General features: G+C 34.9%; 2 protein-coding genes and 1 pseudogene across 2 annotated transcripts in view; 2 read left to right on the plus strand and 1 right to left on the minus strand.

The window, feature by feature from the left end:
• Positions 1-4,080, minus strand: part of rttn (rotatin) — a 70,288-nt gene extending 66,208 nt beyond the window's left edge. The window contains exon 1 of the mRNA XM_042752025.1: positions 4,013-4,080. The gene's annotated coding sequence lies outside the window, so the exon portion shown is untranslated. The remainder of the gene's footprint in view (positions 1-4,012) is intronic.
• A 13-nt stretch (positions 4,081-4,093) lies between these two features.
• LOC109058536 (suppressor of cytokine signaling 6) lies at positions 4,094-8,241 on the plus strand. Its single transcript, XM_042752027.1, has 2 exons — positions 4,094-4,477; positions 5,480-8,241. Exon 2 carries the CDS (start codon positions 5,604-5,606, stop codon positions 7,179-7,181), a length of 1,578 nt encoding a protein of 525 aa, XP_042607961.1. The 5' UTR covers positions 4,094-4,477; positions 5,480-5,603; the 3' UTR covers positions 7,182-8,241.
• A 13,105-nt stretch (positions 8,242-21,346) lies between these two features.
• On the plus strand, positions 21,347-21,500 carry LOC122142328 (annotated as a pseudogene).
• The last annotated feature ends 3,397 nt before the right edge of the window (positions 21,501-24,897 follow it).

Genomic DNA, 24,897 nt, shown 5'->3' on the forward strand with positions numbered 1-24,897 from the left:
CCCTGTTTTATTTTCCACATGGCTGTCTCTTTCTGATATGCGAACCTGCGTTACGGAGAGGATCGCTCTGCGTCTTTTCCCACTGTGAGATAAAGTGCTTGTTTGATGAACCAAATCTATCGCCCTGGCTTGCACCCATGCTCCTGCCCGGACTCATCATAAATATTCCTCACTAAGAGTCCAATATGGAACATAACCCAAACACATTTGATATCGCAAAGACCAGGCAGACACTCCGATTTCTTATTTGGTTATTTTGAAACTCTTTAGACTTTCTATATGACAGTGAGTCTAGGGGGTATCTGGAAAAATGCAGATGTTGCTTTGTTCAAGTCATCATGAAATTGGACATTTCATATTTTTTTTATGGAATATTACAGGGTTTGTTTTAGATGATTTATCTGTGTACATCATTCTTTTTTTTTATTCAAAAACATTAACTTCCCCTCCCACTCACAACACCATCTCTTCTTTGATGATACTGTATGTGCTCAGAATCAATGGTGGGACAATTATGCCCCCCCCCCAGCATCCTGTCACTCACATGAGATCACAGCAATCAGCAAACAACAATCCAGTTAATTCCAGATGGACGTAATCAATATAGAGTGGTGTAGTTGTGACGTCAGAACCCAGAAAAATAATTCACAGCTGATTCCTTCAAGATTTTCCTATATGGGCTTTTATAATGGGGTTTTCCAATTTATGAGTAAAATAAAGCCTGTGTTAAACAAAGCTTGAAAATGCTTTGACCATTTGTTCTACAACATAAACTACACACACTCACTTCCCAAACTGTCTTATCTAGCTAATTATTAGAAACATATGTTTTCAAATATAAACATAGCTGCTTCAGAATTCGTTTTCGGTATTTTCGTCACAATAGATAAGTAAAGACTAACTGACCAAATAAAAATTTGCTTAAAATGTATTCACCCTGAGTCATTCCCTTGCCTACCACTGGATCCTCTGCAGTGAATGGGAGCCATCAGATATATATATATATATATATATATATATATATATATATATATATATATATATATATATATATATATATATATATATATAGGGCGCTCCCTCCAAGAAGGCAGGGGTGGCAGTGTCTCCTCAAAAAATTGGATGACAAAATAATCGATATTAGAAACATAAATTGCAAATATTACTAAATATGGCATTAAAAGTATAAAAGTCGCTTGTTTTTATAAAGTAAAACTGTCCAACAGCGACACACACAGGTAAAGTTAGAGCAGAGGCTTGCCTCCCTTCAGTCCATAGGCTTACAATAGAGACCCCTTAACGTGCCGTGACTTTTCTGGGTTGTAATTGAGAATGAATGGGGGAAAGCCACATGAGAGGAGGCAATGCCTCCATAGCGCTATAATTGGATATGATCGGTTATGATTAAATGTAATTGTTTTTTGCGATAAATCCCGCCTCTTGTTTTCGTGCGAGCTCTTGGCTGAATGAAGAAAATTATGGTGTTATTGACTTCTTATAAAGTAAGTAAATAACTCTCCCGCTTAAATACCACTATTAACTACTAATGTGTCATGTCAAAACGGGGGCGGAGCCAGGCGGTGGCCTGGGGTGGCCGTGGCCACCACTGACGAAAGCTTGGCCACCCCTTTGGCCACCCCAATCAAAACTGCAATTTTTGTCCCTTTTTTTGTTGACAAGAAATGTATTTATTAAGATGCGGAACCACCGTCTCTCTTTATGAACACATCAAATGGGAGAATTTTCAGACGCACACTTCAGCTTCACCTCAGCGTCACCTCTGCGTTAGGCGCGAGTCAAACGAGCGAGGAAAAGCTACAGCAGCCAAATCAGCTTCAGTAGAACAATATCTAAAGGGCTGAATTAAAAACAGAAAGTGACATAACATGCCTAATGCTATTACAATGCATGCTTTAACATTACACAACCAGGCCATCATCATTACACAAGGACACTCATTCAAACTGTTTACACAACATCCAGAGTTCTTCAAAGCACATTTACACCCAAATGACCCAAAAAGCATCAGCTCAGTGACAATAAGCAAACCATTTTTTTTTAATGCTTAAGTAAATATCCTTGGTGTTTGCTTTGCATATGTTAATTGCATTCAGTTCGAGTCGTATTTGCCTGACTCATTACATTCAGTGCGGCTCCAGCTGTTTCAGGTGTAATTAATGCAAACTCTCTCAGACTCTTTAAGGACTCTCCATGTGGAGCGAGCAGAGGTTTTGAAGGACTAGCTCGCGGATCGGCTTTCCTGCATACTAATGCATCCAGAGCATGCACTTGTTGACTTGAAAGGAAAAGAGGGCATACGCTAAAGAGGTAAACATGATCAATCCAATAAATGACCCCTGACCAGAGAGCAAGAGCCGCTCTAGCCAAGTAATCTCAGACAACAAAAACCCAAGTGGTCCCACTGGTACCATCACTGTCTGACATGTCTGTAATACACGTCTTCCGCTCCACTGCAAGTGTTGAAGATATTAGGGTGGGCACCGAGGGACCTCTGACAACCGCCCCCCCTAGCGAAAACAGTCAAGCTGAAGGACTAAATCAATGTGAGAGATGCTGCAGACATATTGTGCAAATAATTTCTGGCTCATGCAGCTTTCATACAAGATAGGAAGAATCATATGAGATATGACAAATGATAATCTCCTGATTTAAAAGACAGAAAAAGCATGCAATGTAAAGAAACCCTGTTTATCTTTATATAAAGATTCTGGTTTGTCTTCTAAAACCCTTTATAAGCATGACTGTGCTATTTTAACGAATCAGGTTTTCTCCTCCTCTCTGGATATAATGTGGTTCAGCTTGAGAAGCTCTAATAGGGGCATGTAATTAGACTCTTTGCATAGATGCTGTCTCTGTACAAAGAGCTCCGGCAGGTTCACCACTGCATTTTATTAACTTGACAGTTTAACTTTAAGGATGAAAAAAAAAAAAAAAATCCCAGCATCTCAGAGTAAGGCTCAAATTAGCCCAACAGCAGTAAACACAATTACCCACTTTAAAACAATTCTGACACTAATTAGACCACCAATGAATTACTTTAAAGTTCATGTTTATCTCAAATAACACCACAGTGCTTAGGAAAAAAATAAGATAGCAACCTGACAAAATATTCGTAAATTAAATTTGTTTAGAAAAATAATATAAATATATTGCATGTCTTTATCTGTGTTTGTTTTCATTATTTAGCATATTTAATATCCACTATCATTTCAGAATATAAAGATACTGATGTGAAAAAAGACTGTGCTGATCTAAGTTTAATAACTTTTAATAATAATAATAATATATTATCTATCTATCTATCTATCTATCTATCTATCTATCTATCTATCTATCTATCTATCTATCTATCTATCTATCTATCTATCTATCTATCTATCTATCTATCTATCATCTGTCCATCTATCTGTCTGTCTGTCTATCTGTATATGTATGTACATATGCATGTGTATGTATGTATATACAAATCTGACTTTCGTGAAAACGCACTCAAGAAAATTCTGAAAATGTTTTGCATTCAGCATAAATAAATTTGACTGAAAAATTATCAGGAATTAAAATGAATAAATTATAGATGAAGGGGAAAAAATGGATAAAAATTTGAAAAGTCATATGTGATTTGAAGCAGATGTCTACAATGAATGAATGAAAAAAAAATCTGACACCCTCCCCTTTCATATTTCATATAATAGGCTGCATTAATAATAGACTTTTCATTATTATGTGATGGCTTGCACGCAGAATGTGAATTTACTGTATAAAATAAAATAAAATAAAATAAAAAATAAAATAAAATAAAAAATAAAATAAAATATGATTAGATGGTCTAACATTTTTTTACAACCTCGACACCATTTTCCATAATGCATAAATAATATATCTCACGTTTCTAATAATACAATTTAATAATTAACTGAACATATAATAAATAATACATTATTATGCTATATATTATATATAATGGTTTGCTGTCCAACAAATGTGAATTTACCTATTTATATTGGTTATTTCACGAATGAATGAATGAATCCCAGTCCAGACGTCCTCATCCCTCTTGTTATCCTTTCAGAGTCTTTTCCCATAATGCAACAGTCAACAAAGGAAGAGGGAGAGAAACGGATTGTAGCCAAAGTGGCTAGCTAGCACAAAAAAAGAGGAAGAGAGAAATGGGGCTGTCATGAAACTTTAAGGAATGTTTCTCTCATTAAACGGGCAAAAACAGCCTTGGCTCATCACGTGCATGAGATGATGACAGACCACGAGCAGTGGGTGTTTATGTGGTTAAGCAGCTCTTGTTCGTACGCCGGATCTGTTACTGGGTTAAAGTTAGCTTAGCAGCTGTTTATTATCAGCACGCTAATGATAAATGCAACCCTCGTCGTCAGATTTACAGACACGTTCGACCCAGATCCATCTTTCTGAAGCAGGAAAGGGGGATTAAGCTCTATTTAAAGTGGTAAGTGGACATAATTTGTTATATTAACGTTACACTCTTAATTTGTGTCGGACACGAAGAATGTCCCGTAGCCTGCTAACGTTAGCTAAGTCAGCTCATTTCAGGCCTGTTCATTTTGCGAGACAAAGTTACAGAGTTTGATCTGACTGTCCAAACTTAAAAACGTATTATAACAGATTAACATTTACATTTTTTTTGTCCTGTGTTGCTTTATGGTTATTGAGTTCGATACAGTCGTATCGTATTCAAGCTAAATGTGTTTATATAAAGGCCTGTGTCAGTTCTGCAGTAAACTGCTCTTTTTGAGGAACACCATGGACGATTATAATTAAGTAAATGCATTCAAAGCAATACTTTTTGATTTTAAATTTTGTGAAGGACGTGTATGTAAACTGATCTATTGGTTTTATGTCAACACATTATTTATAATTGCTGACAGTTTAGTAAAATTATATATAATATTTTATTGACACTGTCAATAATACGTTGTTACACATATTTGAAATGTTAACTTTGACTCATCTGACAGCCTAACTTGACATCAAATATTTTTTAAAAGTAAGTTAATTGTGTGAAAAGTGCAAACCAGTAGTAAACAAGTACTAATTGTGTTTTTGTGGATATAAGCATTATTAATAAATGTGATTTGTGGAATTGGCATTGCAAACTGAATACATTAAAAACTAGATAATGAGTATAATAATCTAGTTAAATGTAGGTATTTGTAGCTTTGTTTGGTTCTCATGGTCATGGAAATTATACAATTATCAGATAATATTGAAATCAGTTTTCAGGTTTTTTAAGAAGGAAAGAAACTGAAAATATAAAGATGTGAAATAAAAAGGAAGTAAACACTAACCAACAGTGCACTCAATAATCTGGTATGGGAATCACATTTCTCAAATCAAGGCAATGCTCATTTTACATACAATTTATAGATTTTCTGAATGTCAGCAGTTGTTATTTCACTTTTTAAATGATGTCTTCTCTCACATTTTGCAGATGATGAAGGCTTTGGCGTTCACATGATTGAGATTTCCCAGTCACATGGCCAGACTCTGCGGTTAGCATCCTTTGGTCAGCAGATAGGACCGTCCCATGCCCTCACCTGACTGGGTGTACAAGGATGAAGAAGATCAGTCTGAAGACGATCAGAAAATCACTTAACATAAAGGGCAAAGAAGATGGGGATTTTGTCATGCTCCAGCAGCCATCATTAGCGGCTGAGTTCACCAAGGATGACTCTCTCTTCGGAGGCTGTTACACCAAAGGGCTGGTAGGTTGCGATCTTAATGGGGAGGATGAGAAGGGTCATAAGAACCGATCGAAGAGCGAAAGTCTTATGGGCACTCTAAAGAGGAGACTGTCTACCAAACAGAAATCGAAAGTCAAAGGAGGCTCCACCTCGGTGGGCTCTGGAGATGATGACGACACCTTCTCTTCCTCATCTGTCCCGATAAGCTTTAATGAAGTCAAAGCCCAGCGGCCCTTAAGATCCTCGTCCCTCCGAAGCCATCATTACAGCCCTTCTCCGTGGCCTTTCCGGCCAGTCGTCTCTGATGAGGCTTGCATCAAGATGGAGGTGAAAGTCAAAGCTATGGTCCACTCCCCCAATCCCAGTCCCTCCCTCAATGGCATCAGAAAGGAGTTCCATGACATCCAATTAGAAGGTTTGTTCCAGGATCAGAGCGAGTCTCTGAAGGACATGGATACACAGAGTGGCAACTTGCATTTGAACATTGAGGATCACGTGCCTATTGGACTCACACCTCAGGACTACATCCAGTACACAATGCCTTTAGATGAGGGAATGTTCCCAGATTCGTCCCAATCCTTCTGCTTGGATGGTCCCTCGCCAATGGAAGTGGTCGATCAGGTCGAATCTAGCTCGTTGCACGTGGATCAGGGCCCGCATGACCACAATCTCATGCCATCGGACATTCTCATGGAGCAGGCGGTGAACGGACACCTTCCTGGTACTCCGGCGATGGTCCTTTCCAATTCCAGAGCTGACACACCTTTATTTTCTCCTTCCCTGTCACCTCTTTCCAACAACGATATTCCGAGGACCCTCTCTGGGTTCAGTGGTGCAGACTCTCATGTTGTTGAGAGAGTGAGGCACCACCTGAACTTTGACCCCAATTCCGCTCCTGGTGTTAGCAGGGTGTACGATTCTTTCCAAAGCAGCGGAACCATGGTTGTAACAAGCCTTACGGAGGAACTTAAAAAACTGGCCAAGCAGGGTTGGTACTGGGGACCTATAACTCGATGGGAGGCTGAGGAGAAGCTCATCAACCTTCCAGACGGCTCTTTTTTGGTGAGGGACAGTTCAGATGATCGCTATCTACTCAGCCTGAGCTTTCGGTCACAGGGAAAGACGCTTCATACCAGGATTGAACATTCGAACGGCAGATTCAGCTTTTACGAGCAGCCTGACGTGGAAGGTCACACTTCCATCGTAGATCTCATCGAGCTCTCTATAAAAGACTCTGAAAACGGCGCGTTCTGTTACTCCAGATCCCGTCTGCCGGGGTCTGCCATGTACCCCGTTCGCTTGACCAATCCCGTCTCGCGGTTCATGCAAGTCCGTTCCCTGCAATATCTTTGCCGCTTTGTCATCCGACAGTACACGCGAATAGATTTGATTCAGAAACTGCCTTTACCAAACAAAATGAAAGATTATTTGCAGGAGAAGCACTACTGAACGGACTGTAGTGGGATATGGTAGTAAATTGCACTTTTTGTTGAATGGCGCGTTCTTAAAACAGTTTACATATATGGAGGTCAGGTGATCAGTTGCGTAGGTTGACTATCCGATCTTCCCACAGATATATGCGGTTAATTTGTTGTTGCTCATATTTAGTGTTTTACATTTTGCAGGTCTTTTCGGAGCAACGTGGTAAGTCTAGAAACCATTTAGCATTGGAATGCCATGCCTAATACACATTCATATTGATTATATGAATACGTTTTGCAGTAATGCTAAAACTCTTATCAAAGCTTGGATTTGAGGATCGGATGTTGCATTAATGTGCTTCATTCTTCAATAGTTTTGCTGTGGTGTAAAGGTGTGGTCACATTGGCAAAATTTCGTGAGCAAAAGAGGTCTATTTTCAGTAGTGAAGCACAGCTAATATAGAAATATAGCATCTTTCTATTGGTCAGTGTCGCAAATCTATTGCGAAATCTGCGTGAGGAAATCTTTCGCAATTCCCAATCGTGTCGATTCCTATTGAAATTACTGGGTTTTCTGTCATGAAAAATTCACCGAGCAATGATGAATGTGATCGCACCTTTACAGCGAATTTGCTTTTCTCTGGAAATATGATGTCAGCCATGTTTTTGGCATGTTTTGATAGTTTTCCTTCTACAGATCGGTACTTTTAATGAAACTTGCGAATATGCTGGATGACTGAATTTTGGTGAAATACAGTTATAATGTCGAATGCGTCAAAGTTCGACAGACAACTTTTGTAAGAGAAGTATTTATTTGGGATTAATGTTCTACATTTATTAGAGGTTAACAGTAAAACATTTATTCGTCCATTAGACTTTTGTAGATCTGTGCAACAACAAATTCGGTTCAGTCAGGTATGAGAAGGCCGCAAAAGAAAGGACTGTGAATCACATCCAAAATGTTATAGAAGAATACATGCGGAATGCTACGAATCTGTGATGTTATATGAAAAGGGAGATGGTAGAGAACAAAAGAGGTTTTGTTTTTTTATTTCTGTTGTATAGTGTGGTTTATACAGTATTCTTTTCTGTCTAAATCGTTAAAGGGATACTCCACCCCAAAATAAAAATTTTGTCATTAATCACTTATCCCCATGTCGTTCCAAGCCCGTAGAAGCTTCATGCATCTTCGGAACACAATTTAAGATATTTTGAATGAAAACCAGGGGGTCTGTGACTGTCCCATAGACTGCCATGTAAATAAGTGTCAAGGTCCATAAAAAGGTATGAAAGACATCGCCAGAATAGTCCATCTGCCATCAGACATGCAATCTGGGTTATACGAAGCAACGGGAACACTTTTTGTAAGTGAAGAAAACAAAAATAACAACTTTATTCAACAATTCTGTATGCTCTTCTGTATCATCTGTGCCACAAGGATGCGCTGTTTCTACATGTATTTAGCGTTGATTTGAAAGAAAACAGCGCATCCTTGTGGCGCAGATGATACAGAAGAGCATACGCAGCATACAGTGATATGGAGAGACACAGAGGAGACTGTTGACAAAGGAATTGTTGAATAAAGTTATTTTTGTTTTCTTCGCTTACAAAAAGTGTTCCTGTCACTTCGTATAACCCAGATTGCATGTCTGATGGCAGATGGAGTATTCTGACGATGTCTTTCATACCTTTTATGGACCTTGACACTCTTATTTACTTGGCAGTCTATGGGACAGTCACAGGCCTCCCGGTTTTCAGCCAGAATATCTTAAATTGTGTTCCGAAAGACGAACAAAGCTTTTACAGGTTTGGAACGACATGGGGGTAAGTGATTAATGACAAAATGTTCATTTTGGGTTGGAGTATCCTTTTAAACAAACGTTTATTATGGTTCATGAACATCTTATTTGTCTTGTATAAACACCATTTTAAGTATTTCATATTCTAGCGCTGGATTGATTGCCATCACTCGTTGATGTTGATCTGGTTGAGAGAAGAAAATCTAATTGGTGACAACCTACCCAAAACCTAAAAGCACAGTTTTATATTCACTTATTTATACTTGAACATGAGCAAACTTTCAATTAATCTGCAAGTATCCCAAAGGAATTATGCATTCATAAGTTCCTGAGTGAATATGGGAGATTTTTTTTGCCCTTTGCCGAACGACAGAAGGCTTTCCTCACCCTCTGTCCTCCATAATAGCAGCATGTCAGCCTGTCAATATTTCATAAACTCTGCTTCAAGCCAAAAATGTTGCATTCAGACATTTGAGAATTTATACACTGTTGTCCATTTGGTTTTTCCCACACCACCTGTCCTCTTTCCTGTCACCTGAAAGGGAAGTATCTGTTGCTTTTCTTTTGTTTAATAGGGCTTCAGATAGGAAAAATTGGATGCTCGTCTTTTGTGAGAGTTGGTGGTTTTGTGTATTACTTAAATGATGCTGGGATAAATATGTCATGAAATGGTTCAGTCGGCACTGCTTGGCTTTGGATTACATTGGGATAATCAGCAAACAGGGGAGCTTATAAATGTCTCTTTAGCTGGCATATTGAATGTGTGTGAATCAGAGCCAGAACTTTCTATTTGTGGTTTCGCACCACACATGGTCTAAGGCTTTTAAGGGCCTTTTTAAAAAGTGCCAACTGGCGTTCACAGAAACCGGTGAACAATGCTGCGGAAAGTATTCGTGAGACACATTGGGGAGACTTTGAAGGTTAGCTGTCAGATAAACCCAGTTTGCCATCTTTAATATTCATCAGTGAAAACATAACCCATAGAGTTAATTCCTTCAGTGAAAAATGTGTTTGTTTTACGTAATGCATATGAGGGAACAGTTTGAGACGGAAATTGCTCCTTAACACATCCGGAAACTTATTTGAAATGCTGTATCTATGTGTGTTTTGGTAAAGAATATGATTTATTTGCTGTATTTGAATGTGCAAAGCTGCCATTTTCCAATTAAATGAAGGGTTGTTGGATGTCAGAATCACCTAAATTGTGTGTGTTAGTTTGAGAGTGTGGTTAAGTAAGCAACAAAAAGAGGAATGTTTTAGGCAAGGCACACGATTTTCAGTTTGTTGAAAACGCATTTACCAGAATGTGGAAGTCGACTAATGCAAAAAATAAATGTGAACTGAAGTGACCGCAGTGTACATTGAATATCCTTTTGTTAATTTTTTTTTATTTACAGATGTGTGGCGTAATTAGATAAACACTGAAAATGTTCAGTGTGTGTGTGAGCATGTGTTTAAAAAAGAAGCAAAGTTGCCGGGACTCCTTTATGTTCAATATCATTTTCATGACCTTGTATGAATGCCGTTAGATGTCGCTTGTTCAGATTGCTGAAGTATTTTGAACCGATGACAGCTGAGCACTTAACAAGCTTCACTGAAATATCTATTTTTCTGATCCATGTTCTGTTGTCCTTGTGCTGCGAATGAAGGTGAATGTTTACATGATGTATTTAGTACAGATTAGTTTCTCTTTGTTTATATCTCTTGGTACAATTTTACAAACATATTTCTTTAATGTGTCATACACATTTGTGCTGCTTTACGATTATGATTGCCTTTTTAATTTCAAAACGGGAGAGATAGAATGTCACCTAGATATAGGCCTATGTATTCACAATGACTTTGGTATACTCTTGAGAAAGTCAGATGCAAAAATTGTAGTCAACGTTTTTAGTTAGTGATGATAATGCTCTGAATTCAGTCCTTTTTGTCCAAAAGGGTCTGCTCACTCCAGTTTACATGGTCAGTTTTCCAAAGTCACTTGTTTTTGGTGTTAATTTGAAGTAATGAAAGTACCAATAGTGTTTTCTTGCACATTTGGATACAGTTAAAACATTTTTGTATCTGCTGGTATAAATTATGAATAAAATGTTATTCAAAGCTTTGTTCTCAGTCTTTCTTTCTTTCTTTCTTTAGGTAATTAATACTAATAAATTTCAATATTTATTTAAATATCTGTGCATTTAGATGTTTATTGATATACATATGTAGGTATTTAATTAGATATTTTATGTTTGGTTATTTAGATATTATGATATTTAGATACTTAAGCAGGTATTTATTTAGATGTTTACTTAGATATGAAGAGAATTGTTTAGATGTTTATTTTTTAGTTTTTTAGATTTTAGATTGCCATATTTATGTAGATACTTATGTAGATGTTCATTTACTTATGTAGGTATTTATTTAGATATTTTAGATGTTTAGTTATTTAGATTTGTAGATATTTATGTTGATATTTAGTTATGTATATATTTAGGTATTTAAACAGGTATTTTGATATTTATTGAGATGTGATATATTAAGATGTCTATTTTTTATGTAGATATTTAAAGATACTTATTTAGAAGTTAATTAAAAAAATTAAATATTTAGATATTAGATGTAGATACAAATGTAGACGTTTATTCACTTATGTAGGTATTTAGATTTGTAGATATTTGTTGATAGTTATGTATATATTTAGGTATTTAAACAGGTATTTTGATATTAAGATATGAAGATATTAAGATGTTTCTTTTATTTTTTACTTATGTAGATATTTATAGATACTTTAGAAGTTTATTTAGAAATGTAAATATTTAGATATTTGATGTAGATACAAATGCAGATGTTTATTCACTTATGTAGGTATTTAGATATTTAGATTTGTAGATATTTATGTTGATATTTAGTTATGTATATATTTAGGTATTTAAACAGGTATTTATATATTTATTATCATATGAAGATATTAAGATGTTTATTTTATTTTTTTATGTAGATATAGAAACTTTAGAAGTTTACTTAGAATTGTAAATATTTAGATATTAGATGTAGATACAAATGAAGACGTTTATTCACTTATAGGTATTTAGATTTGTAGATATTTATGTTGATATTTAGTTATGTATATATTTAGGTATTTAGGTATTTAAACAGGTATTTAGATATGAAGATATAAAGATGTTTATTTTTCTTATGTAGATCTTTATAGATACTTTAAAAGTTTATATAGAGAGGTAAATATTTAGATATTAGATGTAGATACAAATGCAGATGTTTATTCACTAATGTAGGTATTTAGATATTTTAGATATTTAGATTTGTAGATATGTTGATATTTAGTTACTGTATGTATATATTTAGGTATTTAAACAGGTATTTAGATATTTATGCAGATATTAAGATGTGTATTTTGTTTTTTATTTATGATCTTTATAGATACTTTAAAAGTTTATTTAGAAATGTAAATATTTAGATAGATGTAGATACAAATGTAGATGTTTATTCGCTTATGTTGGTATTTTTTTTAGATATTTTAGACTTTAGGTATGTTGTATTTTTTAGATATATTTAGATGGTTTTAGTTTTAGTTTGTAAATTTTTTTTATATTTCGATTTAGATGCAGATATTTAGGTATTTAAATATTAGATTTGTAGATATTTAGGTATTTAGAGTTTTTAGATATGAAGAAAAACTAATAACATTATTAATAAATTTTAATATATATATATAATAATAAAAAACAAAAACATAATTTAAAAAACTATATAATAAGAAAATACAAAAATAAAATTATATTCACAAACAGGTATTTAGATATTAGATCTTTATAGATACTTTAAAAGTTATTTTAGAAAGGTAAATATTTACTAGATGTAGATACTTATTTAGTATTTATTTTATTTAGATGTTTAGTTATTTAGATATTTAAGCAGGCATTTGTTTAGATATTTATTCAGAAAATAATATGTTTATTTAGATGTTTTTTTTTTGTTTTATTCTGTTTTTTTTAGGTATTTCAGATATTTATATGTAGATATTAATTTAGATACTCATGTAGAGATTTAGATATGTAGGTATTTATTTAAAAATGTATTTATTTAGATACTTAAGTAGATTGGAGATATATACATTTACAGTATTTAGATGTTTATTTATTTGTATGTTTAATTCTCAATATATGATTGACAATTGCTTTTGGACTTGTGACTTTTTTTCCCTCAACTTTTGTCAGACATACAGTATTCGGGGTGTATTTGTACTGTTTGGGTTCCTAATAGCAAAAATACAGACTATGCTTACAGTTCATGTCTTTAGACTTTAAAGGAACAGACAATTTTTTTTTTCTTTTTGTGGGTGCAAGATGTTTTATTCATGGTAAGGTGGTGATAAGTTGTCACACTAGGATGCCACCCTCATGAAATAGCACGTCCTTTTTAAATGTGCTGAACTGAGTGAGTCAAACTTTCAGTGTGAAAAGAAGAGGTTTGTTTTGATATACAGCGATATTCAGTTCTGTTTCGGGATATAATTAGTGTTATGGATCCGTCATATTGTGTTTTTAAAGCCTCCGTCTGTTATCCACCCATTGTTTAGGTAAGAACTTATTCCACGTTGTTCAATACATATTTCCCAAAAATTGATTTAACTAAAAAGTATTCATGACTGACTTCATTAGCTATATGCCGTTGAGAAGCCTAAATTAAATCTGAATAGCTCCCTAGATTTGCTACTGTTACGTCAGTTTCAATTAGAGAGAAATGGCTATTCAGTTTGTTTTTTAGTGGGAGTGTTTCTTTCTCCCGTAAGTCATCAATCAAATGTCTTATTTTTTAGATTTATGACTTAGCCTTGCCATCTGGTCCTCTGCATGAAGTTCCATTTGTCAGCGGATGATGAAGACAACCCAAATTACCCAGTGAACACAGCTATGGCTTTAAAATGGCGTGGCAGAAGGAACTTTGTGGGTCTGCAGCATAATGATGAGACCCAGAGTGCCTGCTGGCACCAGATGTTTTTATTTGTGGGGTACTAAAGGTTCACTTTTGAGAGCAGTCTGTGATCCAATGCCAAAGGACTAATCACCGCTGAAGCTATGGGTAACCTGCACTCATGACTTATTTACTGAGCATAATTAATTAATCAATTAATGGCGTTTTACATTTTTACTTTGGTGGCAATGAGGTGGTTCTGGGTTACTGTCAGAAGTGTGTTTATTGTTTAATGTTTATATATATATGGTAATAATATTTTAGTTAGAATTTACATTCTACATTTTTTTCTTTGTTGTTTTTAGCATGTTGCTATATGGTTGCTAGGATGTTCTGGGTAGTTGCTAGGTGTGATTGCTTATCAAAAGAGCCCAGACACAAGTCTCCATCTATTCAAGTCTTTAGATATTAGTTTGTTTTTGTTTCAACTATTTTTGGATAGTGGGGTCCAAATCAACATTGGAGCCTAGTGACTTTCACTGTATAGATAAAATAAATACTAAATATCCTCTTTTGCATTCAACCAGAGGAAAGAAAGTCATGCAGGGTTGGAATGGCATGATAGTGAGTAAATCATAACCGAATATTCATTTTTGGATGAACTTAACCATTTAAGTATGAGAAACAAACACTAATAAACTAAAGTCAATAGTCATTCAAGCTGGAACCCTGCCAAACAGAGATGCAGAATATGGCCTTTATTGCACCAACAGTTACATCTGGTACCTGAAGGACAACAGGTGACAAAAAAAATAAAGAGAGAGTGAGAGAGAGGCTCCAGCAGTGTTATGGTGACAATATTCTCTTCTCCCAGCGATCTGTGGATCCTCATGTGGCAGAGAGAACAGGTGGCGCCCATCAGGAAGTGGTTGGGGAGAACGCTCTGTAGCCGTACTTCAAGGAAGAGCACCCCACTATTGGTCCTTTAAAATCTGAGCCATACTGTTAGGAGAGAAAGATAAAATCCAAGCAGGTGTTCCTTTGTCAGGTTAGTCTCTGATAGAGTCTCAGGAGCAGGTATCTTTGGCATGTGTTCCCTTTGCTCCAATCCAAAGAGTTTCTTTCTCACTAGTACTACACCACCGATGAAAGCCTCACGGTTTGCATGATCACTCACAATCTATGAAATAGCACTTTACATTATAGCAACTGTGAGAATATTATGGGTAATAAAGATAATTAATGTGAACATTTAGTAGTAATGTCTAATATTAGTTATGCTTTAGAGGGATAGTTCACCTGTGAATTAAAATTCTGTCATCATTTTCTCACCATCATGTCATTCCTGACTGCATGTCTTTTTTTTTTTTTTCTCAGTCTGTTCAGAAGGCTTGGAATAAAACGCATAAATCAAATATGGTCCAGTTTTGTGGTGCTTTATGTCCTTTTTGTGTGCGTCCTTTTTTAATTGCATGGAAAAAGTGTAACCAGAATTTTCCAAATCTTTGCTTTTGTGTCCCACAAATGAAGTCACCCTTGTGAAAAATATTTTTTTAAATGTATTATAAGAATATATATATATATATATATATATATATATATATATATATCAGATAATATAATATTGATAGCATAAAAGGCCACTTAAGTGTAGTTAAAGAGCATGCACATTTCTTAACATACTTAAGTACGCTTAAAAAAAATGCATTTTGTTATATCGTCAAATTAAGTTTTACTTTACTTTTGCTACTACGTTGTTAGGTTTTACTACTTTTGTTTTAATAATATTTTAATATTTTTAAATTAATATCACATATTTAGATGTAACTGATATTTTAACTATAGCTGTAATTTTAACTGTAGTGTATTTAATATTAATTTTAAAGTTAATATATTTGACTTTTTCTGTTGCAATTCCATCATCATTAAAAATTTAATTGCAAATTTAAATACATGACACGTTTCAGTGGAAATTACATTATTTCAGTTTATCCTAAATGCGTGTCAGTATCAGCAGCACACTTTAAAGACAATAATATTTCAAAGACAAAAACAAACAAACAAACAAACAAACAAAAAGGAATTACATACTTAAGTGGACCAAAAAAGCTATCTAAAGTTCAACCAATTGCATTTGATATAAATTTAAACCATAGCACATTTTCATTTAATAGCAGTTAACATGCAATGTGTCTAAAAACATTTTTTTTTGCCCTTAAGTATATTCTTTTAAATTATGTTACTCTTCAATAATTTTTTTAAAGTATTTTATAGTGTACATCTTTTTTTCACATACAGGGCAGTCAGGTCTGGAAAACAAAACAAAACAAAACAAAACACACAAAATGTTGAATAAATGATGACACAATTTTCATTTATAGGGTGAACTGTCCCTTTAAGATCATGTACTTCATTAGTATTCTTGACTTTCTAATGTTTTTAATATTTTTCCACATAGCCTAATAGTTCACTAACTTTCATAAATAAAACATTTTTGTGTTCAAGGTTTTTTTTTTATATTCTAATTTGTCATTGTAGCACTAAATAAAATCTCATTCATGCAAATGCATAATTTATGACAACACTACCAGAAATATTCTGATAAAAGGTGTCAATTGAATTGCAATGCCTGTTTATCCCTCATAGTTTGTCAAAAACTGTTTTGTGTCTCCACCAATCCAATGCCAGCATGTCACATAGTACTTAACCAACAAAGCCTTCACACCACAAAGTGTGTGTGAATCCTCTAGGCAGTGTTTCTCTGTATTACCTTTCTGCATCGTTGCTGCTCTGTCTCCACCGGCGTTTACATGATCCGCAAATCTCTCAATCTATACAAGCCACCAGCAATGCGGCTCTGATTAATGATGCTCTGAACCAGCAGACATTGCAGGGTGTTGCCCTGTTTAGCATGCCGTACGTTTGCCTGTTTACTGTTCTAAAGGTGGCTTGCTTTTTCTCAGTTTCTTTCAGTGTGTACAGCATTTGTGTACAGGACTATTGTGATACAAATATTTAGCCCGATTCAAGCCATGTATATGTTGAATATAAAATCATGTATTTTAACTCTTAGAAGGCGGTTGATTCTGTGTGCATCCATCATTGACATCTATGTAAATGATGGACAACGTCTTGGTTTGCTCTGTTTTGAAAAACCTAAAGGAAGGGTAGCTGAGTCTTATAAAAGAAAACCTACCTGTCTTTATAAAAGAATGCTTTAGATGATACATCTAAAGAGAGCGAGGAGGATCTAGCTTTGCTTTTAAACTCTTCCTTTTTTCTATCTAAGGAAAAATCCCTTGATATGGATATTTTAGTGCAAAAATAATATTCAGTGGATCTCTTAGAGATTACATATAGACAGGGCATGAATTAAAATGCATGAGACTGTTCTTTTTCATACAATGATGAACAACATGAATATGCTGACTAGGATGAAGGATTGCCGAATGTAAATATTTCCTCTCTAACAGTAGCGTAGCACTTACAACTGCAAGGTCATGGGTTCGATTCCTAGAGAAAGTAAGTACTGATAAAATGTAAAACGTGTATATTGAATGTAATCCCTTATAAAAAGTAATATATTTGAAATTCATTTATTTCATACTAAGTATAGTCCAAATCTATTAACATATTTAGTGACATATCTTTTGAGACTTACTGAAATAAAAATTATAAATACACTTTATTTGGAATATTACTTGTGCACAGATTTCTTAATAGCTTAAAATTGATTTTAATGTCACTATAAATGAGGATTGTGTGATTTTTGAATAATATGTCTTTAAATGCAAGATATTTAAAGTGTACCTAAAGTATACTTGCAATAGTTCCGCTTTATCAAATATACTCCAGTATATCTTTAGTTGGACTTCAGCACTACTTCTGAACAAAAACAGTACAAAAATATAACTGCGAGCAGCAATTAAGGGGCCAAGCACTCCAAAGGCAAAATGAGGAGCTAAGCATGGCATGGAGCATCAGACCAACTGTAACAAAGAGTAATTAAAGCAAGTTTAGGATGATTTGAAGCAAAATGGCTGAAAAATCATAAACACAACTTCTCGTAATATGATTTAATCGCTTATCACTTGTGACCAATAGGTGGGGCTGTTATCAAATCGATGTGATGTGTTCTGTGTGAGGTAACAATGGCACACACAAGTTCGGTATCAATATGTCAAAGCTTTGCAGAGATACAGCCTCAGACAAAATCTGGTATTATGCCTCAAATTTGTTGCGGTGCTATACAAAAAAGTTTTTTGTCTATCAACACCAAATCCATAACTTTTTGCCAGCTTGGTCTGAAAAACTTTTGACAACAGTGTGGCACTGCCCCCAAACGTTTTGATTACCATCAGGGCATGGTCCTGAAAAAGCATACCAAGTTTCACAACAATACGTCAATGTGTTATTAAAATATAGCATTTTACTATAAAATTTAAAATGGCTGATGCCCAAATGGCTGACATTGGAAAATTGGGTATCATTCGACTCGGCATGCTGCACCTAATCTAAAGAGACCACTAGGTGGCACAGCGCTGAAACACTGCAGGTAGTCTCAGGTCATGCTTGTTATAACGCACACCAAGTTTGGTCTCAATATGCCAAACCGTTGCGGAGATACAGCCTCAGATCCATTTTTGAGTGCTTTTCGTCGAATTCTTTCACACGTTATTCGAGAACGGTTTGACTAATCAGACAAACCCTCAAGGACGAGTTTTGAAAAAGTAGGTTTTTCGAACAATTAAAAATTGCGAAAAAAAACTGAACCTTGCAATTTTTGGCATGAGCCAAGGGTTTAGAGGAAAAAAGAATTTTCCTTCTGTGCCTTATAGTTCAAAGGTTGTTAGCATAAAAATGAGTGAAATTTAGACAAGTGGTGGCACTAGAGAGTATGAGTTAGAGACTCCAAACTTGCTGTGGTTAATGTTGAGATTGTCCTCTATCAGTGTGCCAAATTTCAAACTTTCCCACAAGCGGTTCTATGGGCTGCCATAGACAACAAGTGCGGAAGAAGAATTAGAACAGTGCCTTCGGTGCTTGGCCCCTAATTACCAAAAGTACAATTGTAGGGTAGTTTTATTAAGTACATACTTTTGTAAATGTATTTGTAATATACTTAGAATGAAATAAATATATTTTAAATACATTTTAGTATACATATTTTGTTCTCTAGGGCAGAGATAAATATAAAAAGGGACAGTTCAAAACATTCTCAACCCCTTTGTTGAAGCAAACCTGAGCTTTCGCGCTTCAATGAAAAACTCAATGAAAGTTTAAAAGGTCAGAATTTTAGTTATTCACTGATAATTGTCCTTCCAGTGAAATGTTAAACCCTGTGAATGAATCACTGAGTCAGTGAGTTGAGCTCCAATTCAAGAGTAACAATTACTCAAAATTGGCGAGTAAATTGGTGAAGATGAGTAAATGATTTTGATTTTGGGGGTTCAAGTCAGGAATTCTGTAACAAAAAAGTTAGTGTTTTTATTAAATACACTATATATATATAATTTTTTTTTTTTTTTTTTTTTTTTTTTACATATATATATCAGTTTTTTGTGTTTTTTGTTTTTTGAAAAAGGATAAGCAGAAATCTAAACTGATAACAATAAATAAACATACGATATGTAGGCCTATATATATACATATTAGTTTAATCAAAAGTGACAGTAAAGACATTATAAATGCTGTTTTGAACATTTATTATATGTGTATACACATAATACACATGGACACAGACTTATGTTAATTATTTGCATTAATTAAATAAAAAGTGACAGTAACAGGAAAGAGCCAGTGCCAGTGTTGTGTCACACCGAATTGTTGGGTATTGCTTGCAAAACAAACATAAAAAGAACATGACAAATAAGTAAGATGTGTTTTTGCAGGCCACGTTTTAAAAGTATCACCCTGTGAAAAAAGCAGTCGGTTTGCTGTTAGGAAAATATGAACCCACGTGAACATCATGCGACTAGTTTTGTGTGAAACATTTTACTCCTAAACATCTCTCCTCAGGGTCTTTCCACCACAGCGAACTGCTGCTAAACGGTCGATTATTAGTTGTCCCTCATCTTTTCCCCTGACCCATAATAGATTGCCGAGTCCAAACCTCTCTGAACTCTGTAGCAGAACAGTAAAGAATATAAAAAGCAAAAGATTCCTTGTTCTACTGTGTATTTTCCCCTTGATCAGCTGTTTAAGTGCATTTATGTCTTTTTCTACCGTTTCTCTCACACGGCATAAGCTTTGCTATGAAATTTTCTTCCCATTAGGACCATGAAGCTACGAAGTGCCATTCCGCAGCTTAGGTTGTCCTAGATCTGTCCATTTACTTCCTTCTTAAAACAAATAGATGAGTTTAGGAAGTGCTGCTTCCTTAAATATACAATACCTCAACACGTGGGGCTCGTTATGTAACGTATGCACGAAGAATGACTTTTTCCATCTATTATGCACACTGCTTTTTAATCGGCATCCCTGGCCTTGTATTATACTTTTCCCACAATTGTTTTTGCTTTGTAAATAATGTAATGCAGCCTTTATGAAGAGGAGTAGCCATAAGCTATGCAATAATAATGAACTTTGGGAGCCAGCTTGTGCAGAACTGAAATAATTCTGTTTGAGGATGACTGTTAAATATCTACAGCTGTCGAATTACATCTACAGGGAGGCTGTTAGATAAAAGAATGCATGTGATTTATTTATTTCACAAACTGTCAGCTGCTCTGAAATACTCTTGATGCTTTAACTTTATTTTGAGAAGAAAGGAAACAAGATGATGGGGGGTATGTAACCATTTTTGTGTGCTGATGTTACATTACCAGCGTTTATCTGAATCATTAATCTCTCTGGCATAAAAAAAAAAAAAAAAAAGAGAGAGAGGGAGAGAGAAAATCGCTGATAAATTCATTTTACTCTGCAATTTGCACAGAGACTTTGTGAGTCATGCAAAACATTTCCTTACCAATTTTAGGTAATTAGGGTCAAAATGAGGCAACAGCAACGTTGCTCTTTAAAAAAAAATACAAAAACAAAAATCGCAAATAAAGAAATACGCAATTTCAGAAATTTCAAGAACTGTACTGTATGTTCATCAAGAAAATAGTAATCATTGTTAATAAAAGTAAAAACGGAACAACAAAAACTTTCAGTTTATAACTTTTGTTTTAGCATTTTAATTAATTTCAACTTCATTGGCCTAATGGCTAGAGAGTCGGACTTGTAACCCAAAGGTTGCAGGTTGAGTCTCAGGTCCGGCAGGAATTGTCGATGGGGGTAATGAATTACCAGGACTCTCTTCCACCTTCAGTACCACGACTGAGATGAGACCCTTGAGCAAGACACCGAACCCCCAACTGCTGTGTGTGCGTGTTTGTTCACTACTCACTGCTGTGTGTGCACTTGGATGGGTTAAATGCAGAGCACAAACCCCAAGTATGGGACACCATACTTGGCCACATGTCACGTCCTTTCCATACTAACCTGGCAGGGGAGACACCATGATCAAGAAAGTGGTTCACCCAGGGCGAGGTTCACCTGGCCATGCTGACCCCTGCAATTCCCCCAAATGTGGGAATTTTGACTGCATAATTTATGGTAGTAGGGGACTGCGTTCGCGCACTCCCCTGCTATTCTACAGGGGGAGTCTTGGCATAATGGATAGAGAGTCGGACTTGTTACCCGAAGACTGTTGATTCGAGTCTCAGGTCCAGCAGGAATTGTCATGGGGGGAGTGAATGACCAGCGCACTCTTCTGCTCACAATACCATGACTGAGGTGAGACCCTTGAGCAAGACATTGTACCTCCAACTGCTCCAACTGCCCCAACTGATGTCACATGGACTATTCAATCCATATTCTTACTACCTTTCTGGGCCTTTAATGTGTCAGTTACGTTGCTGTCTGCAGGGTCAGAAAGCTCTCGGATATCTTCATATAATTTGTATTCTGAAGATGAACAAATGTCTTACGGTTTTGGAATGGGGTGAGTAATTAATGACAGATTTGTAAGTTTTGGGTAAACTATTCCTTTTAAGTTATGCTTCATTCCCCTTAGGAATTGATGAGCCCCCCTAGTGGGCTCCATCCTTATTATTATTTTGTTTTTATATATATATTAGTGCTATCAAAATGATTAATCGCATCCAAAATATATTTTTTTTGTTTACATAATATATGTATGTGCTGTTTATTTTTATTATGTATTAATACACACACACACACACACACACACACACACACACAAATATATAAATATATATATATATATATATATAGCCTATAGAAAAATATGTTATGTTTATATATTAAATATATTTATATATATAATATAAATTATATGAATATGAATATATACATGCAAATACATGTAAATATATTGAAAATATATACTATATGTGTTTGTATTTATATATGCATAATAAATAATTAAAAAAAGTACACACACACACACACACACACACACACACACACATATATATACATATATATATATATATATATATATATATATATATATATATATATATATATATATATATATATATATACATACATATGATGGGCGAATGAGCCCATTTTAATGGTCATATATATAGGTACAGTACATAAAAGAAAAAACAACATTTCCTCGAGCGAAAATCAAGAATGCAGCCTCAACGAATTAGCATTCTGTCTAACTACTCTGGAGTCTACTGTCATATTTTTTTTTAGCCTCCTTGAATTGTTTATTTCTATATTTTTTTTTCTGCAGCTGAAACAAACCAAGCTGTAGGGAGAAGGGAAAGAGTGAATGCTTAGACTTCCTGTCAGACATACTTTTTCTTTTCTGCTTGACAAACTTGATTTTACAATGCAAAATATGCAATATGTGCAGCATTTGGATCCATGAATCACTACGGAGGAGAACTGTCATCTCGCGCCATGAGCGCCTGCAACCGCTCCGTGGAAGAGACAGAGAGAGAAATAGATGCAACGAGAAATAGAAAAAGAAAAGGAGAGAGAATGGAAATCTGGAGCAGGCGTAGGTGGTGTTTAGAGGAATAAATAATTCACCATTGAGCTGATAGATTGTGTATTTCTACAGTTACAGTGAAAAGGTAGTGAAATATGAAACAAACAATGATTTTCTTATAAGAACTAATATAATCAGCTTTTAGAAATAAGGCAACAGTGGTTTCATGAAGCAAATGTTTCAATGGTCATTTAAATCTCTATACTTAGAACTGACAAGAGCTGAGATTTTGAAGAATGATATGAAAATGGTATGAATAAAGTTTTCTGATATGTAAAATAGCGTCACGAGTTGCACATGCAAAATGGCCACAGTGACTCACCCGCCTTCTCAAAAATGCTCATGCGAAGCATAAAAGTGCTTTTGAAAAAATTATGAAAATTGATTTCAGTCTTTGGAAGGTTTTTGACAAAAAAAATTAAATCATTTTCTATGCAGCACTTTCTTTTCATTCAAGGGTTGCTTTCTTTTTGGTAAGTGCTGCAGGGTAATGTTCATTTCCACTTAGTGGCTTGGCAGGTCAGAAAGCATTGATACCAATGGAGGGAGTTTTGAAGTATTGTACTCATGTCATTTAGATCTGTTCAATGGCTGATTATATTATAGCCTGATGTGAAGGGCTAATCTTACATTGTACTTTGCCCACTGCACCTCAATAACAATGTAGTGTTTGTTCATGAAGTGTGCTGCCTGCTGCTATTTGCCTCCACTTAATTAAAACAATTTCATAGCTAAAATATCTTTATTTTTCATAAAATTTTAATGGAATTTTAACCACAATGTTATTATAAAGTGACTGCTTTAAGGATGCCTTCATCCAACAAGAACACTCAAAGAAATTGGCGTTGAAACTTTTTTATGCTATTAAAAAGGACATTTCACTCACAAATTTAAATTATATCATCATGTACTCACCCTTCACTTGTTCCAAACCTGTATGAACACAAAAGAAGATATTTTGAAGAATGTTTGCAACCAAAGTTGATGGTAGCCAATAGCAATTGACTTCTAAAGTATTTTTTCATGGCTACCGTCAGAATATCTTCTTTTTGCTGATCAGAAGAAAGAAACATTGAGGTTTGCAACAACTTGAGGGTGAGTAAAAGATGGCAAAATGATCATTTCTGGGTGAATTCCTTCATTAAAACAATTAAAAAGGAAACAGAAAGTAACATATTAACAACATACTTAAGTAATCTTTTATTTAAAACTTTGATTTTTTTTTTTCAATCAAGTAGACAACTTAAAAAATAACAGGTATAACATAATTGGACATATTATTGAAATGACTCGATTTTACCTGTGAAAACTTAACCAAGCAATGGTGAATGTGACCATACTTTAATGCTTTCTAAACTGTATATTTGTATAACTGAGCTCACACAGTATATACAGTGCAGCATGGTGAAAGTTATTGGTATTGCATGTAAACAGAACTGAAGTGTTGTTTATTGGTTGCCCTCTGTAGACGAAGATATATGTGTGCTTTATTGCATGCTGGGAACATCAGCAGTCAATGCGATTGTACCTAAGAACTTTGCTCACTGTAATAACCAAGAAGGTCTACCTGGAGAAAATGATTCGTTAGCATTCCCATTCATCTCATTGGCAGCTGTAACTAATCACTCTGAAGCTTCATGAAAACGACAGTTTTGATTGGCTGATGGCACTATGAGGATGCTCACAGTCCCAGACCCTTCACTAGCGACTGCCCTGTAGCTTATTGCATTTGTCCAGATTTTACTTTTATAAAAAAATTATAATTTTTTTAATTTTAATTTTTTTTTTTTAGTAAAATGAAGATCATAAAAACAAACAGTATTGCAGTTTTTTTTTAAAAACTGTGTTACTTGTCTTGAGATTTATTTATGAGTTTTGAGATTTAGTTTATGGCATCTACCAGCAGGGACTTTAAGTAAAACCAGTTCACCCAAAAATGTAAGGGAGAAATGTAGCATTACATCACTTGCTCACCAGTGGATCATCTGCAGTGAATGGGTGCCGTCAGAATT

Source organism: Cyprinus carpio, chromosome B24, assembly GCF_018340385.1.
Source record: "Cyprinus carpio isolate SPL01 chromosome B24, ASM1834038v1, whole genome shotgun sequence".
Lineage (NCBI taxonomy): Eukaryota > Metazoa > Chordata > Actinopteri > Cypriniformes > Cyprinidae > Cyprinus > Cyprinus carpio.

Coding starts and splice junctions, on each gene's coding strand:
- LOC109058536 (XM_042752027.1), top strand. CDS start 5,604: ATGAAGAAGATCAGTCTGAAGACGATCAGAAAATCACTTAACATAAAG.